The sequence below is a fragment of the Amphiura filiformis genome, chromosome 2 (genome assembly GCF_039555335.1).
Source record: "Amphiura filiformis chromosome 2, Afil_fr2py, whole genome shotgun sequence".
NCBI lineage: Eukaryota > Metazoa > Echinodermata > Ophiuroidea > Amphilepidida > Amphiuridae > Amphiura > Amphiura filiformis.
The window spans coordinates 60,208,431-60,228,380 of NC_092629.1; the positions used below are offsets into that span (position 1 = coordinate 60,208,431).

Here is a 19,950-nt window from a genome sequence, read left to right on the forward strand (position 1 = left end):
TTAAAAAAAAAAGATATATGGGATTGTGCATTTGACTTAGAATGGAGCTGGGGACCCAGATACATCTTCATGCATTAGATGAATGTTGCCAGCCATATTAAGGTAATGAGGGACCTTACAAGTGTGCCTCTACATACAGGGTGATGGGTTATAATAGTTCAGTTTAGTGCTGAAATCTTGCTTAAACTGTTATGTGTTCCAGCTTCGGGTTCGATGACACCTCTGTCACTTAAGAGGTCTTGGAGTGATTTGATGAGACAGGTGCCCTGTTCAGTTCTTAGTAAATAAATGCTGTATTGATTGCAGATTTATTTGCTTCATTGCATTCACACACACAGGAACCTCCTCTGACCATGGATAGAATTTGTCCAGAAGGCATCACCGTAGCTGGAACATATAGTAGTATGATACAACATATCATCATGTCATGAACAAAACAAAGACAGAAGATAATGATCATGCTTTCAAAAATCTGTTGGAAGCTTTCACATATTTTGAAAGTAAAAATTTGTAACAGAAATGAGAGCCTTGTCTGTGCTGTCTTTTGCGACAGATTTCTCTCGATAAGGCTAAGAAAAGAAAAGTTATCTTGGCGTAACATGGCCTCCCATGATTTTGGAGGAAAACAATATTGGTACACTGTAATGCACCCAAAAAATGTTTGGTGTTTTTGGAAAAGAAAATGTGTGGAAAACAAACTCCTGTCCCACCTACACTATATTTTTCATCCTGTTACGCCAATATAATATTTGTAGGTCAAAGAGGTGACCTGTTAAGGGTAAATCATTAAAATGTCAAGAAAAAAATGTAAAAACTTTGATGGACCAACTCAAAAGATTGTTTACTATAAAAGCAGTTTTTCGAGCAAAATAAAAGAATGAAATTTGGAAAAAGACAGGGCCTACTATTATATTTTTTTTGTGTTTCATTTATGTCTTTTATCATAAATCTGGGAAGAAATGAATTTCTGGAATAAAATATTAGTAAATACTGAAAATATTTGTCTCTGAACTGAATGTCTTCTATTATGCATATGAAACAGTTTTTAAATAATTGGAAACTAATAAAATATCAGATTTGTAATATATTCACTTGAGGTGCTACTCTGGTACCAAATCTGCCATTTCAGCATAAGTATTTTACGGTATTTGATGATTTACCCAAGTTGCATGCAATGAATTTGAATGGAGAAGGTGGCCTCGGCTATGTTTGAATGTTTATTTAAGGGAATATGGTGCACTGGCTAATTTCTCCATGTGCCTAATGATTATTAGTATTATGCAGTTTGTCAAGTAGGTGTCTAGCATAGCATAGCTTTTGAGACGGACCCGGACACACACAATACTAGTAGTATTCTCTGTCTGACAGGTACCGTAATATGCGGACTATAAGCTGCATAGAGATGGCGTATAATTTGCACCTCTGAAAAATCTGATTCAGATGTCGGTATAGCAGCATATTTTAGGAAGATTAGTCTCAATGTTGGCACCTTACTCTTTCTAGTTGAGCTGGTAACCTGTTGCAATGCTGGCTAGTTGAAACATGTTAAAACAAGGTAAGGTACAGCCTTGGTAATGGCTAACCCGAGGAGTTAGATTTTTATAACCAGTATATAGATAATAGAATAGGGGTTAGATAAAGGGAAATGAGTACTATACAACTTACAAGTTGCTATAAAGTTATGAAAATCGGAAGATTTAAAATGATCATGAAATATGTAATATTTTGAGTATTATTATTTACTGAAATTCTTAAGTGCCATTGGTATCTTGCTCAAAGCATCAGAACACCAAATGATTGATAAAGCCCCGTGAATAAAACTAGTTGGGTTCAAAAATGCCATAAGTTTTTCACTTGCTAGAAAATTTGGATGTAGTAATTTTTTGTTTCATTTTAGATGTGGAGAAGGGGATGAGCATGGTAATAAAAGTATAAAAACTGGTTGGGCTTTGTCAATATTTTGGTTTACGTCCTAAAAGATTTATTGATAGAATGTAATAGAAATCTCAAAGTAATTGCATTAAATAAACCTGATTAGTCAGAAATCAAGGGAGCTGGTTTTAATATAGTCTACTGAAGTTTTCAAAGCTTCAATACTGATTATTCATTATACTGTGTCTTTTCTCAAGTTGAGAGTGCTGTCAGTCAGTGATCGATTTTCGTATATTTTTTTGTGTAGCAAAGAATGCTACTCACTTTCAGATTTGAGTAGCAATTCCAAAATTGCGAGTAGCATTTTGCAACATGCTAATCCTGAATGTTCCATTTTCAGTTCAAGTCAGTGGCCAGTGATCGATTTTTGTATATTTTTATGTGTAGCAAAAAATGCTACTCACTTTCAGATTTGAGTAGCAATTCAGTATCGAAGTTACGTAATGTTACTATGTCAACGGGATCACGCGCTAGAGTAATGAACCACGATCGAAATGATCACCACATAAAGTATATGGCACTCGAAGGCATACCAAAGTAGCGTGATCCGGTAACCAAGAGAATTACGTAACCACTTCGATGCTGAATTACAAAATTGTGAGTAGCATTTTGCTATGCTAATCCAGGTAAATCGAACACTGCTGTCAGTGCATTTATGTGGTTGCGACTGCAGTGCACAAACTGCCAATGTGAGATTCACATTATGTTCTCTCAACTTGAAATAAGACTCACAAAAATATGTAGTGATTCCACGCATACTATATGCTTACAAAATTAGGTTGAGGGACGAGCAAGGGTGAACCAAGTACTAACTGATGAAGAATCATTTCATGTTCCAGAAGTTACCAGTGGCGTATCAAGGGCAAAGAGATTTTTACAATCCTGGTGGGCATCATTTTGACTTGGGTTTACCAGCACAATTGTGGGAAATTGTAAATTTTACACTTCATTTATTTTGGCCCAAAATAAAATAAAGGTGAAATTTGGTGTTTACCAGGCAGTTTTCAATTTTACACAGTGTCATTCCAAAATCAACCTGTTAACCAGGCCAAACAAGATTCACAGTGCAATTCTGGTCAATTTTTAGCTGGTAGATGGGAGCTGGCCATCCCAGTCAGAGTCAACTCGGGAGACTCTGCCCCCTCCTGATACGCTACCCGGTACTTGAAGTTACAAAATATTTTTTCTTCTTTTGGGCTTATATATTTTTGTTTCTAAATATTAGGGTTTAGTGGGTAGTTAGGACAAATATATTGTAAGGATATCATTTGATTGTTAAATAATATGGAATGTTAATTATATAAAAAAAATTTTTTTTCCAAAATGGATTACTTGTCGATTATTATGTATGGATTGTTTTTATAAGATATAAACAAGTATACATGTACCATAAAATATTATTGCTTAACAACAAATTGATTAAAATTTGTTCATCTAATCAATTTGTTCATGAAAGTTCATCTGTGCTGGTATAAATCATGATTTTGATTTAAACTTTTGATCCAAACACAAAGAAATAATTCCTACCTCAGAATTTTCAGATGGTACTCCATCTTTCATCAGCGAATGAGTGACTGTATCAGGTCGCAATTTTCTTGACCTTTGACCAGATAACAGACTCGTAGACTCGTACAGTCACTCACTCGCTGATGAAAGATGGAGTACCATCTGAAAATTCTGAGGTAGGAATATTTCTTTGTGTTTGGATCAAAAGTTTAAATTAAAATCATGATTTATACCAACACAGATGAACTTTCATGCCAACAAATTGATTAGATGAACAAATTTTAATCCTTCCCCATAGCAGCCAGCGCACATAAACGTTGAAAAAAAACCCCTAGTGCATCAAGCTGGATTTGACGCTCTAGCCAAAGCAAATCTATAGGTATTAGGTTTGAATGATGTTTGTTGCATTCCTATTGGAAGGCATCAGAATTGCATATTTACAAGAAATACACAAAGTCACATAGAATCCAGCCAGATGCACTTTTTTTCTCAATGTTTATATGTGCTGGTTGCTCTGGGGAAAGATTAAAATTTGTTAATCGTATCAACTCTGAGAACTAAGTATAATATAAAGTGACAAGTTTTCTGTGTCATGGAAAACAGAAAAAACATGTTTTTCCTTGAGAAAATAAAAAAATGAAGAAAAATATGAGCATGTGAGTTAAAAATAGTAAATATGTAGTCTGTCTTCAAAGATATCAACCTTAAAACAACTAGAAATAGAGTAGACTTATATTTAATTTTAATATGTGAAATGTGATTTTTAAGCATGGAATGTGAATACGAAATTCAAATTACATCACGAAAATAACGGAATTTAGTATTTAAAAACCACCCATGGAAAATTGGGGAATTTGTTGTTTTAAATCACGGAAAACTTGCCACTCTAGTATAATATCTTTCAAATCTATGAATTCTGTGACAAATGGGTAATTAAATGTAATAAGCAGTGGCTCAAGCTGCACTTTTCAAATTGGTCAACTTTTAATTTGGCGTATGGATAAAGTGACCTAGTAAAGACTAGGACATAGTGTCGTAAATGTCAGTCCTGTATTGTCCTTCTTGTCTTCAATATTCCTCTTTCTCTTTTTGATGTACGATAGTTAAGTTTGGGCTGTTTACCTGCATAAAATGGTAAATTTGTCACAAAATGGAAAGTTCTGATATATGATCCATTGAACATCTTAAAACACAATAGAAAACAAAGAATTTCTCAATGCATTTATTTTTAGTCCCTTTTAACCAAGCAATATGGACATGTAATATATCATTGTATAAAGCTATTTTGAGGGGAATTTACCTGTCCGGTATCTCAAAAAGTGGAAACTTCAACGTTACAGCCCAAAAATTCTTTAAAATTTTAAAATTTCCAAAATTGGTTTTTTGTGTTTTTTTTCAGATTTTCCATATACTACTTTGCAATGAATTCAAATTGATATACCATACATGTTTGATATCATGTACAGTGGCGGCGCCAGGAATTTTTTTTTGTGGGGAAAAGTGAATTTCAGGGGGCAAAGTCAACTTAGGGGGCGCAAAATTACCGCAAAAAGTGGAAATTTTCGTAATTTTGGGTTTTTTTTCTGGGGAGCAACAGGGTGGGGGGTGGACAAGAGTTCTGACTGGGGGGCATTTTCCCCCCTTGGCGCCGCCACTGATCATGTAATAATTATAGAACTTGAAAAAGTGAAAATTAATGTGTAGAGGACACTCATCAGATAGAGAAAATGCTGGCATGTTTATATGAAGAGTTCAGATGCAAAGGCCGATAAACACTATTTCCAAACTTTTGTGTCAAATCCACCAACCTCTGCCCTTTAATGTTAGCTTTTAATTGACACCCTTCTTTAAAATTTTTTATATTTTTGAAACTATGACCAAAAATGGCACACATATTTGAACATTATATTCGATGAGTTAACGTTACCTATAGCTCAAGGGTATTTGTTTTTTTGCATCTGAAGTCTTCATATACTGCGCCAATAAAGTATCCTTACAGTTGGAAAAATAATCACAATTTTAAAACTGAACAATATTGAGGTAAATTTGTTGTTTTTAATAGATGCACTATCTAATTCTGCACATTATGACACCACATTGAATCCAATGTGACCTCAAGAAGTAAAGTTACAAGCATTTGAATAGAGCGAAGGTCCAGTTTTAAAAGTGACAAACTGGCCTATACAAGGCATAAAAAAGATTCCAACAAGCGAAACAAAGAGACAACACAGTTTCTTCAATGAAGCGTTATTTAAAACAGTTTTTATTTCAGTTTTTACTTCTCTGTACTTTTCAAAGATTTCAGTTTATTTGTCAGTTCTTTTGTTTCAATTTTCCTTTGTTCCTTTTGTTTTAAATTAAAGCCAACGCATAAATTAGCCATTTACCACTCTCAAACCAGATGTCTAGTCTGTGGAGTTTTGAATAGGCTAGTTTGTCACTTTTAAAACTGGACCTTCGTCTAATCAAATGCTTGTAACTTTGCTTCTTGAAATCACATGGATTCAATGTGGTGTCATAATGTGCAGGATTAGCTAGTGCATCTATTAAAAAAACAAATTTACCCCAATATTGTTCAGTTCGGAAATTGTGATTATTTTTCCAAGTGTAAGGATACTTTATTGGCGCAGTATATTTTACGAGATTAAATCATTGTAATGAAAGATGCATTTGTCATCAAGATGGGATTTGTAGATACGCAATGGGTTAAGTGAGCACTCCATAGCATTATGATATATCAAAATGTCAGTATGATGATATTAATTAGAAGTATATTGCGAGACATGATTTCTTGCATCAAGGCTGCTATGCATGCACCAGGTAAATCAATTGAAAAATAGTCACAGTAAAGTGATTTTGAATTGATCTAGTTGGTGTAGGCACAATCTGTGGTGCAATAAATCGCATCCTCGCAATTGACCGTTGAGAACCCCATTATTGCATCTCCCCAGCATTATGTAAAATCTTAAATGTCTGTATGATGAAAGTCTGTGTCTGTGTTGACGATATACAAAATATGGTGTGTAATTCATCTAGGGTCAGAGATGTCATGCATTTTGTATAAATATATATCATGTGAACTTGAAGAATTTAGTTCTGTGGTGGGCATGAGGCCCTAATCTAGGGCATGATTAGTGGCTTACCATGTGATTGGGGGATTCCAGTTGAAATCCGTTCACTCCCTATGGAAGACATGACCTTAAAATCTCCCACACAGGGGGAGTATTTTAAATGGAATCACCCATTTAGGCAACCCCATTTGAAATGAACACTCCCTGTGTGAAAGGTGAAGGTGATGTCTTCCATAGGGGGTGTATGGATATCAACTGGAATCCACCCAATGTTTGTTTGCTTCTTTTCAATTTGCATTCAATGTATTACTGGTAATTCATCAAAAAACATTCTAATTTCTTATTCTTTTTTTTCTCTTATCCTTTTCTTTTCTGTAATCTGTCAATGCCACTTCTGGCAATCAATAAAACTTTTTTTGTAAAAATTCACTTGTCATAAGTACATTATTTGGTTTAGAACTAGATTTTACTGGTCAACAGTCTGAAGGGTCGTTAGTCCAAAAACCCAATAACTGGTATGTTATAAACCCCAACCTTCACACTAAGCCCTAATACTAACCCGTCAAGGCTTAACATAACCATGACTCTAATCCTAACAGGCCCTAACCCTAACCCTAATCTGTAACCATGACATATAAACTGCCCTAGCTTGAACCCTTTTCAGACTAATGACCCATCAGACTAATGGGCTGTTCCCAATTTATGAAATCCAAAAAAATCCCTTCTCAGTGCACCGATCCTGAGACAGAATTTTGAAAGGTTCAATAGGAATGGTGTGTTTGTAAGGTTCAGATGTGCGACAATGATAATGCACATTCCACATCAACAAAGTCACCTTGTCACACAACTCTGCACAGTCTGTTTCTCACTCCATTCCACTAATCACACATCCACCTGCACCTCTCCCCATCCAGAACTCCCCCACCCCACCCCGGACTAAGCACACATCCCAATCCCTCCCTGCCACATACACATACACACCCCACAATGCACAATCCCATGATCCCCTGAACTGAATATCCACATTCCAGGATTTCTCCCAAGGCAAACATCTACATGTCATTCAAAATTCCGGCATCTCCCCGGATACCCTAGAATCTGTGACGGGAGGTGGCATAGGCACTAGGTATAACCCACCTGACACTTACCCGCTTCAACTTTGCCACCTAACACATTTGTCCTCCAAGAATCTACCAAACGTAAGAACAATGCACTGTCTGTCATGGTCATCATCCCAACCACCCTTCAAACAACCCCAGGCCCTCCCCCAACCAAGGCACCTGTAAGCAGTGGCGGTGCCAGGAATTTTGTTCGGGGGGGGAGGGGCAAATCAACAATTTTTGCACCAAATTAGCACAAGAAAGTGAACATTTTTGTAATTTTGTTTTTTTGGCTTAAAAGTGTGTGGGGGTGTGTGTGTGGGGGGGAGGGGCAAGAAAATATGGGTGGAGGGGGGGGATAAATGCTCCCATACTGCCGCCACTGCTTATATATGCTTCGTCATTGACATGGAGGCACCTATCATCCCAAAATTTACCAAACAATGCACACGCCCATCTGCCACCCAATGTCTCAGACTTCCCTCCTCCAGGGTCCTCCCCAAGTTGGAAGTTCCCTACCCATGCCGCAACCTAAAACACACAAGGGACTGTTCACAAACACTTGTTAGGGGGCCTGATACAAAAAGGGGGGCCCTGAAAATTGTTGACCCTCCTAAGGGGGGAGGTGCTGAAATAAAATGACCAGAAATTTTCCTGGGAAAATTGAGTTTCTGTGCTTTTCTTTGGCGTTGACCCATAATTTTCTTGTCAAAATGGGGGGGGGGCCTGAAATTTTTGAGATCTTAAAAGGGGGGCCCCGAAAATTTTTCGCGATGACATTTTTTTGCATCAGGGCCCCCCTATAACAAGTGTTTGTGAACGGTCCCAAAATACACATTGGCCCTATGACTGAAAGCTACTTTGCATGTTGCCAATCCCCCAAAAAGGTCGCTTGACTGCAAATACTACAGTAATTTTAAACGGGTCATTGAACTCATCCATGAGCCAGAGCTATCTGATTGGGTAGGATGCCGTGCAGCAGTTGTTGAGCTGACCGGCTGTTGTCGACGGAACCAGCCACAGCCCCAGGGATTAATGGGAGGGGCTTCAAATGTCTAATTTAAATAAAATATTCACATGGTTTATTTATTCATGAATAAATTAGGGATCATGGTTGTGGCGAGGTCAAGTTCAATTCACCGGAATTTTGTAAACTTCAGAAGGGTAGAATTGGATATCAATTCAAGCACTAAAGCAGTAGGATCATTAAAATTATTTGAATGATTGATAATTTTGAAACAAGACTAAATAAAGGGGATGGCCTGGGGCATGGTCTCATCACCAAAGGAAATTTCCTCATTAAAAATATTTTGAAATAATTTTAATATACTTATTTAATTCACAAATATCTTTTTCCTGTGTGACCCGGCAGTTTTCCCCTATAGGGGCTGTATGTATGTCCTCCTAAAAAAGTGTCCCCCACCCATCTTGGCATGCCAAAAATATCTTGCCCCCCCCCCCCCGGCCTATCAAATGTTACTACCCTCATCCCTCTCAGCCTGCCAAATGATCCTTCCCCCTTGCCCAAAATTCCAATCCGAAAAAAGTTCACTTTTTTCTGCAAAAAAATGTTGAAAACCAGCTTTTTTGAAGAAAACAATTACAAAAGGATTGCTTTTTCCAGGAAAAATATTTAAATTAGTCCTTTTTTTAATATCAAATTGACAAAGATGCATTTAAAATAAATTTGTGCAGCCCCCAATCCTGGCCCCAATCAAATCAGCCCCTTATTTCTTGTTATTTTATTTATTCACAAAAGGTCTGCTTTTTCCAGGACAAATATTGCAATTAGTTCTTTTTTGAAGGAAATATTCACAAAGATCCATAGGCCTATAGTTTTAAAATTTGAACTACCTGCTGCCCCTCCCCCAACTTGTTATTTTCACAAAATGCACAAATTGACAAAAGGTTTGGAAAAACATTGGATATTTTAAAGGAAAAATTCACACAAAGATCCATTAAAAAAAAAATTTGAGCTCCCTGCAGTTGTTTTATTTATGTTTGTTGTTTTGTTTTCTCTTAGGCCCACCTAATTGTCTTTTGACTTTTGCAGCCTTATTTTTTTTAGTTCTCCAACCTATCCAGTTTTGAATAGAATTTAAATTTCTCTGTTGTTTAACCCGGGATTCATGGTAATTTATTTATGCACTTACCAAACTGATTAAAATTTTGGGACAGTTGATGGTGAATTTGTCTGTCCAAGCATTTTCAGACCCAGACCCCTGTCATGTCATGTCAATCATGTTTTGCATTTCACCTTTGATTGGCCTGTTGTGACGTCACTTTTAAAACGTCACACCGTGGGAACCAAATTTGGGGCAGTGTCCAGCAAAACGTCAACAAAAATGGCTGAACCGGCTGCGACGTCTACCCAAGAATCCATGGAAAATCCTCCAAGAACGGACAAGCAAGCGATCGAAAGTGATGAACCTTTGAAGAAGAAACTAAGGACAGGATCGGAGAAGAAACGAGAAGAAGACGATTTGGAACAGAGGCTGAGCGGAATCCTTTGCTGTGCTGTGTGTTTAGATCTACCTGAGGTCACAGTGTTTCAGGTATTTTCATTCAGCGAGCGAATCAAAACAAAATTATCGTACATTTTTATTCGGCTCTTATTAAATATTACGAAAAATTCATGCATTGCCGTTGAAAGGCTTAGTTAAAGAAAACATTCAAGTACAAATAGAACATAACATTTACTGATTTGTTGCCGTATTTAAAGATTTTTGAAGCTACAATATGCAGTGGCGTTTTGCTGAATTCCAAGTCAGTCAGCTGAGCAAAAAAAATGGGCTGGGTCGGTGCATTGTGATATGACGCAATGTTTTGTTTACATCGGCTTTTGCCCAGATGATCGCTGTCAGTGTACAGTGCTGCGTCCGGAAAAATCAATAATGCTCACATATAAATTATAAACAACACTATAGTATTTTGGCTCATGGCCTCGAGGAAAGAAAAAAACCCGATTTTTTTTTAATATAAATTTTTTATTTACTTTTATACATGTCACATGACATGTACTGTGACGTGTAAGAGCCATGCCAATGGCCTGGGTTTTGCATGCATTGATTGAAAGCCGATACTCACACACAATACAGCTGTCATGAAGCTTACTTGACAAACTATCTGAACAATAAAACTTGTGGATTGCTTTTTCATAGGATATTTTATATTTTCTGATTCAAGTAAAATAATATTGCTTGTATTAAAATGCAGGGTGTGAAATCTCATCTTTTAAGCTGAATTCCTCTTTTTTTGGAAATTTCTTTGAGGCAAAATTTTAGCTTTTTCTTTCATTTTCAGCCCATTTTGAGCATATTTCAGTGGCACTTTTCCTCTTTTTTTTGAACAATTAAAGTTCCTCTTTTTTCAATAGAGGTCACTCACACCCCTGAAAATGTAAACTGACAATTTATGAGAAAAAAATCTTCTGAAGAATGTTGGCATCATTTTTGCTGGATTTCTCAAATAAAAAAAAATTGCTCCCAAAATCAAAATGTGTGCAGTCAATAGGAAACAATTTAGTAGCATTATTGTTGTATGGTCGTGTGTCTTGAGCTCGCCACCAAAAAAAGGTGGCGACGTTACATTTTGGCAAAGTCGACTCAAAACAAATGATGATATCTCTGTCAAGCAAGAAGGTATTGTCATGCTTGTGGTCTCATTTTATTGCTAAATAAAATGCACTTTCAACCCTGTAAAAAGAAATACTTGAACCTTTTTAATACTGACACTGTGCTTCATAGAATTCAGAATGGGCAGGGTGGCGGTGGTGGGGGATGTGGTGGTGGGGGATGTGGTACACACAAACTCTATGGGATTGGTATTTTTAGTGCGTAATCTGCTTCTGTAAAGGCTGTAAATTGGATTTGGACTCTATTTAGCATCTAAAACACTCATGGCCTTACAGCTAAACAATTCTACTAATTGTTTTTAATAATTTATGATTGGTTTAGTCTAGAAAATACAAACTTTTCCATACAAAACTACCCGTTGTCATATTAAACACTGTAGTAAGTAATGCAGATGTCTTCAAAATCTAAAAGTTACTGTAAAATTTTAATTACTTATCCTATCATAGTCAAAGTATAGATTTTCTGAAGGAAATTTGACGAGGAATCTAAATATGGACATATTTTTTCTGTATGGGTTAGGGGGAAATGTTTAGGTTCAAAATATGTTGAATTGTAAAAAAATCTAACATACTTTGGGACACCCTATATTCCTAGATTACCAAACAGCTGTGATTTTGGTTTCTTCCAAAGTCAGTTGGCCCTCCATATCCTCTAACCAAATGAATGTTGTTTACTTCCAGTTTATTACTGTAAGTTGGTAATAAGCAATGCATTGAGTGACCCATTTTTATCAAAATCTTTTTTATTCCACCCTGTATAACTTGCAGGTCACCCTGTATAATGAGTTGAAATGTATATATTTGAATTGCTTATGCCTTCAGCTTTCCAAAAATGTATACTTTTCCTAGTTTAGGGTTGATGATTGTCGAGATAATCTAATTAGAAACCCGGTTGGTGTAAAAATTCATAATATTTGTCATGTAACGCTAAGGGTGGCGAGTTCAGGACACACGGCCGTATAAATAATACATGTACCTGATAACCTTTCAAACCAAATTTCACTCAAAATTAAAATTGTGTTGTGTGCGTTACTGTGCGTTTAAATGATTTTTGATGTATTGGGTCAACAGGAAGGATTACAGTTGCTTATTGATATTTACAGGTCATGTTTGAGTTTTAAAAAAGGCAGAATTTTAATTAGTTCTGCACATTAACATACAGCACATTTTATTTCAGTGTACGAACGGACATCTGATGTGTGCTGGGTTTTACATCTCCTGGCAGATGCCAGGCTTAAGGATGAGCAACCAACATGCCCAAACTGCAGATGCGAAATCAGCAAAAACCTGTGCAGTCGAAATTTAGCGGTAGAGAAGGCAGTCAGTGAGCTTCCAGCACCTTGTGCGTTCTGCCCTCGAAAGCTCCCACGGCATGCGTTGGATCATCACCAACGACGTGAATGCGTTGAAAGGTAATGCCTGGATCTATTGCATCGTAGGTGCGCGTGTGATAAACTCGCACCTACGATACACGTAGACCTAGGCTTAAGGCTAAGTGTTTAGAGCCTGCCCCCTAGGGGTAACCGGCAGGTTTCTAGTGTAGGGATCTAGGGGTTTTAGTGTAGGGCTTGTTAGGGTGTACATCTATTGTATTGCTTTCTTGCGTATCTACTCATAGTACCAGATGTTCACTGTGCTTTGCTTGCCCTCCACACAGGCCAGTATATAAAGCATTGTGCTCTCATCTGACATTGTTGGTGACCAGCTAGTTTGAGTTTTTGGTAAACCTGGTGAGTATACCTAACCGATGTCTTCTCCACGGGTCAGCTAGCCTCTGTCAAAGGCAATGGTCTGGTGGTCAGATGAGTATGTGTGTGCTGTCTAGTTGTTGTGTCATGTGGTAGAGACTATATGGGTTTGTATCATTGTTGATGTCAAAAAGATTAAAATCTAATTTGATTCAAAATTTTCCCAAAATGACTATATCTTTTTTTTACCAATTTGTAGAAATTAATATTTCATCAAGATGTTTTAAACTGAATACATAAAACAAATGGATGCAGCCCCAGGAATAATTTGAATTTTAAATGATAACCAATTTTTTATATTTAATTTTTTAATTTTGATGCTTATAGTTTCAATTTTAACCAATTGTGATGAACAAACAATTTTTTCCACATTTTTGTTTTGTTTTTTGATTCAGAAAATATTATCCAGTCTTATCTGAAATTGAGCAAAAATAAATTGAAATATATTAAAGAAAAAATGAATACCGTATACCTTTTGTTGGCATTCATTTTTGCAGTTTTGTAATCAATCGTTATATATACAACTTTAGATTTTAACAAAAATGTTATTTCAGGCGTATCAAAACAGTTTTCTGGATCAAGTCAGCAGTGATGAAATAATATTCATAGACCAGTAAAATTGGGTTATACTTTCTGAGACAAGAAAGATTCGCCCATTTTATTGTTCAATAATAAATTGTTGTGGCTTCCGAGTACAAGACTATTAAACCTGCTTCATTGTTTGTTCACAATCAGATTGTTCATCATTTTTCGTTATCTGATTATCTTCTTATATGATGAACCCATAAGCACTACTCACAACAGCATATTACAACCAGTCCGTTCACACGCCCAGAAACTATCCAGGCTGTCTATGACAGAGGCTTGTGGCCCTATTATAAACAGCCTGTATGCTAGATTTGTGTGCTTTTACTTTATCACATTAGGTTATCAGTGTTGTTAAACCGTATCTTATCTCAACACATGTTCTGTTTCAAACTTTTCTTGGCACTTGAAGATGATAATGAACTTTTATCAGTTTTTATCAGAGTTTAAAACGGTTTATTATGTTTCAACCAATTCCGGCCTTGGCCAAATTGACCTGTGGGTTACACTAAGCCTTAACGTAGTTTTGTTTTAAATACTATACTTATTTTTTGTTCATGGAAGTGTGAGAGATTAAATTTTAAAACTTGAAACATGAAACAGTTACGGTAATCAATTTATTAAATGGAAAAAAATTACAATAAATCTAATCAAATTATATATTTTGGAATTTCAAAAATTCAAAAGTTGCAATAAAAATATTTAGTTTTAGTTTTTTACTTGTCATTTTTATTAACATAATGAAGAGACCATACAATCAATATTCATATTATTTGCATTTATTTACTCAATTATCTGATCAATTCTGAAAAGATAAACAAATTCAATATCTTATCAGAAATTACTAGATAATGTTTAATAAATAGTGCAAAAATATACAATATATTGAACTTGCGGCTATAATATCTCTCAACTTGAACGGATGTTATAAACATTTGGATCAAAAGCAGCATCAGAGGAAGTCATGATAAAATAAGTTCTGGCATGTCATGTGTCACATAAGTGTGCTATATTGCGCCTTGTGTGAGTGTACGCTATCCACACAGCCTTGTACCTAAGCAGTTAGCTTGTCTGTAGTGTAAGATGTCGGGGGTCCCCTTAGGTTCTTCTCTTTCAGATAGGCGAGTTAATTGCTTAAGTAACAGGGCACATGTGTATAGGAAGTCTAAACTAACCTGTATTAATCAACTTCCTCTATGGTCTGCCTTTTTATGGTAAAAGAAAGTATCTGTGATTCCATTCTGATCATTTTACTTCCTTATGTGTTGGTCAATATATCACCTTTGCTCAATTGCTAGTGTAACAAAACAGTAGGCACTTATGTCTTAATCATTTTCATCTGTCAGGACACAGTTCTATACCTCCATTAACTTACTGGTACACTCATAGAATGACCTGTGAATGTGTTGGGTACTAAAACTCATACCCCACATGTTGAGGTTAACTTCTGAGCTATCATTGTTGAATGGAGGTTAGTGAATCTGCCATGGAGATGAGACTATTTAAGGCTAGTGAAGGAGCTGAAGTGAGATTAGTTGCCAGTGGTGATTGACAATCAATTTTAGTTAATTAATTTCATTGTTTTGTGGAGAACCAATCAAGTTCCTTGACAAATGGAAATTTTTCATAAAAGGTGTGACAGCGGTGCAGTTTCAGCTTTTAGAACTATAATTGGATCTCTTTTTTTCTTCAGATAAAATTCTGTTAGAAAACAATCAAACCTTTTTTTTTTGCGTAATCATTTCTTTAGATAAACTTCTGGAAATTGCATAAAATTTCTTTGCCAGATAAAATTCTGTATATTTTTTTAAAGGAAACTTGAAATGTTAGAGTTAAGTCATGATTTTAGAAACAAAATTTAATGTTTAATGAGACTCAGAGAATTTTTACTACTTAAGTGGACATGGAATGAATCATATTTAGATAGAAAATTTAAGTTGATATTTTTTAAGTTTTACAAAAATCTTTAGAAGAAATATTTCATTCATCTTATTATATCAATCAAACTTTTGAATTGATTTCTCAATAGAAAAACATCTTTTGTGATGTATATTGAGGGTGATTAAGACCAAAACAAAATGAAAGTAAAATGCAAAAGTAATGAATTTCTGAAATACCCTTTTATCACAAAAGGCTGGACTTAATATCACATCTATATAATCCTCTCACACTAACATTAGCCTAAAACTGCCCATTTCATTGATTTCAACAGACAAAAAGGGGAAAAAAGAAAAGAAAAAAAGAGAACACAATGTTTTAATTTTATTCAAAAACAAAAACAACATAGCTCTCTAGCACATTATATCTAGTATTAGGGCTGTTTTAAACTAAATAAATTAAAATAACTTGCTTGCTTGTAAAAACAGATTGGCCTGAGCTGTCTAGCTGCACTGATACGTACGTGACTGGCATCTCAGCCTTGCTCCGTGTGCGATGATTGACAACATAGTTCCTGTTTTGGAAAAGATCGAGGAACTCACTACTTTGGAATTCATTCAATAAAATTACTTTCTGGCAGGATATTTTGAATTGTTTGGCACGTTGTTGTTTTCAACCATCCTGCCCAGATTTAATCAAAATTAAGACTTTCTATGCTGCCTGACTTACATAGTGATTTTAAAGAAGGAACTTATTGCTTTGATCAATAATTTCTTTCCTTTTAATCACTTAACATGAAGATTTAAAAAAAAAAGGAAACATACTATGTAAATTAATAAACATCATTTTTCTGTTTTGGCTGTTTTTTCTGTAAAAACACATCATACAGTACAAACAAAAATGACTATGAGTGAGCAGACAGCCATATTTGGTTACCATGGCAGCAAACAAAATTGTGAAAATTTCAACAAAATCTAAACAAAAATATGGCTGTATGCTCAGAAAAAACTAGTACCCATCACTAATTATTTTTCTTCATCTTTTTCTCCCTATTTATTTATATAATTCAATGGTTATTCATATAGACCAACCCACTGCCCGTACGAACGTATCGGCTGCCAGTGGGCGGGCCTTTTCACGAGTTAGCAGACCATGAGGGCGTATGTACGCTTCCTGAGCAACCAGGGAAGGAGGTGTTGAGAGCATCTTGGCGATGGACGAGAAGAGTGAAGACAAGATGAAGATATACCAGAATATTGTGAAGCTGTTGTCAATGGAAAAGACCACTTTTACTGGTGAGGATTTTGGCGAAATTCAGGAGGGTGTGGGGAGAGGGGGATGGGAGAGGGAAGAATTATACATAGGTGAGAAGATTAAAAATGAATCAAGATATACCTCTTTCATGATCATCACAGTATCACTATCAGGGCTAGAATTTCGACAAGAATCTGAAATTTGATTCTCGCAAAGATTCTTGGAAACATTTTGCATGAACCACACTTGATTTTTATAAACTTTTTATGACGACACAGCAAAGATTTGGCTGATAATCAAATGATTGTTGCAAGTAACTTGTGCATGAATCAAGTTTGATTCTAGCACTTTTACAAGAAAATTCTAGCCCTGAATATGTACTTGGTGCCAAGGTTCCACCGATCACACACCTCAGGTAGGAAGAGGGGTTAAGAATCCAAAAATAATACAAAGATGCTGATTGAACTATGAAGATATACAGACATATTCCTGAACATATTACACAAAAATACTCTCACATCAAATAGTCCTCCTAAAGGCACTTTGGTGCTTTTGTTTCACCCCTTTTATTATAATAGCCCCCTCCCTTTAGTGGCCGTACCTGATATGGTAGTAATCTGGATGGATCAGGGAATTAGAAGACAGGAAGGCTAAATTTTGTGATTTTAGGGCACGAAGCAAGATGTATTTTCACTTTTCTTTTGTCTTTAACCAGATTTACAGTTGCGACCTTATCGTACCGATGACTTCATCACAAAGCTCTACTACGAAACAAGTCGCTTCAATGCCCTCAACCAGCAGTGGGTGGTCAAAGCCCGCGTCAACGATGACGAGCGTAACCCGTCACACGTGTTAGAGCGGCACCTCACATTTCAACTCATCTTGAAGAGTCGTCTCACCACGCCGTTGGAAGTTCAGTTCATAGTTCTCAGCGGGCCGTTCACGACGACAAAGTTAACCCCGAAAATCTTCCGTGTGGAGTTCAATAATGACAACACTGAGAGCCCCCATAGTACACTTCCTTTAGTTGACTCTGCTGAATGCAACAAACTGCTATCAGGGAAGACCATCAATCTAAGACTGATATTGGCTCAAGTCCAGAAGTGATTTGGAAACACTTTGACTCATGTTATTGGTGGTGGTGCTCTTTGGTTCAAAGAACAATTGTCAGTATTCTTTTTAGTTTAATTAGCATGGAAATTATGTAAATTGTTTAATATATTTTAAAATTGTAAAAAAGGTGTGTGGTTTGTGTAGTGTGATGGTACTGAGTGGGAAGCTCATTTCATCAAAAAAAAATTGTTCCAATTTTACCTTTGCTATACAAGATACAAACCAATAAGGAGCTGTACATGCCATATGTATATTATTTTGGCTGACTGTGTAGTACATATGCCATGTACGGTAGCTTGCTTTAAAAAGGGTAGCTAACATACTGTTATTACTAACATACTGTTATGACTAATTACAATATCAAATTTTTACTTATTCCATCATGCTGCAAGTTATTCAAACTTACAATTAACTTCTTGCGATGTCAGATATAGAGCATTAATTTTTTTTCTCAAAAACAAAAATCTTGCAAATAAAGTCTTTGATTTATAGAAACATACTAAAATCTTAATGGTCGCATGTCACAAATAGGTCACCCAAAAATGGAGGAGCCGTAACATGAAAATGCTTTCTTCCCACTTCAAGTTTGGTTTATTCTAAAAGTATGATACCTATTTTAGAAAGTTTGGTGTCATTTTGTAGATAATTATGTTCTTTGTCAAATGCAAAAACCCCAAGTCAATTAGACAACTACTTTGAGATTTATACTTCAATATTATGTAAGATGTGTCAATGGAGGAGCTGGGGCGGGTGAGCCGGGGCGGGTGAGCCCCATAGGTTTGTACACAAAATTGTGAAAATATGGCAAACTTCAAACCTTTGTATCTTAAAAAGTACAACTAGCATGGACACCAAATTGCACATATATCATCCTGGATTGTTAATCTACCTCATAGTAGATCAGCTGTAACAAAAGATGTAACTAATTAATTGCCTAATTAAATACTAATTAAGACAGTTTTCCCTATATGTTACTGTACAAAGTGTGTACGTAATGCTCCGACATTTCTAAATGGCCTATCTCTTGCCCGAGTCACCCTGCTTATTCAAAAGTACACATATTTTTAAGGAAATTTGATGAGGAATTCAATTATGCTATTAGTTTTAGTGCCAGACATGGAGGAAAAAATTTTGATTGATAATGTCATACAAATTGTAAAATTATTTTTTCAATTTTTGACCACCCTGTATGTTTAACGCAAGGGATACCAAACTCTTTCTTCCTAATTTGTTGGAAGGGCCCATGCAATGTCTTTCTGAATCCATATTTATTTTGAGCTACATAGCTTTCAGAAAAAGAAACTATGGGGTTTACCATGACTCGAAAGATGTTAATTTTGTTGATGTTCCACCCTGTATATTTCTTACCCACCCTGTATTATGATATTATACTTTGTTGATTTGGCATCCTTGTAATATAAGCTTTCCAGAAATGTATACTTTTAATGGTCTAAAATGTATTCATTAAAAGTTGTGTTGAAGTGAATCAAGATTGGTGATATTTTTATCATAAAACAATATGTTACACAAAAGATGACCAATTCATGACATGCGACCTAATCTATACACATTTCTTTGATATTTCCTCTCTAGCATTGTCATTGCATAAAGCATTGCCCTTACCCCTCCCCCACACCACTTTTTTCCCACTGTGAACTCAACCATTTTGTGTGTCTTGTTTCTTATCTTTTTATTGTATAGTAGCAAAAAGTTGAAGATAATTTCCTGAAATGAACAACAATAAAACATGTAAGGGATGGCTTCAAAACCCAACAGCCTGTGGACCGGTGATACCCTAGTAGAACCGGCAGTTGGGCCTGCTGATCTCTATTGTTCGAAACAATAGAATGCGGTTCAACCGCCGTCTCTACCAGGGCGCTGGTGGTCCACAGGTGATTGGGTTTTGAAGCCATCCCTTACATGTTTATTTTTTTATATTTTCTAATATCTCATGTGTCTACATGTGGTATGCTTCAATCCCCATCCCTAACACACACACTTCTTGCCCTCTTGTCACCCGGCCCCTCTCCCCTTCCTCCTATCCCCTCCACATTTTTAGATGGTTTCCACTCCAGCCAATACAAGGTCAGTTTTTAACACAACATAATGTCTTTAAAGGAAAGTGCAAT

General features: G+C 36.0%; 1 protein-coding gene across 1 annotated transcript; it reads left to right on the forward strand.

The window, feature by feature from the left end:
• Positions 1–9,884: 9,884 nt before the first annotated feature.
• Positions 9,885–18,459, forward strand: LOC140146484 (zinc finger TRAF-type-containing protein 1-B-like). The gene is given in 7 exon segments (XM_072168347.1): positions 9,885–10,164; positions 12,421–12,448; positions 12,451–12,655; positions 16,540–16,577; positions 16,580–16,660; positions 16,663–16,749; positions 17,424–18,459. Coding segments are annotated over 7 exon segments (1,041 nt in total). The 5' UTR covers positions 9,885–9,954; the 3' UTR covers positions 17,816–18,459.
• Positions 18,460–19,950: the final 1,491 nt, after the last annotated feature.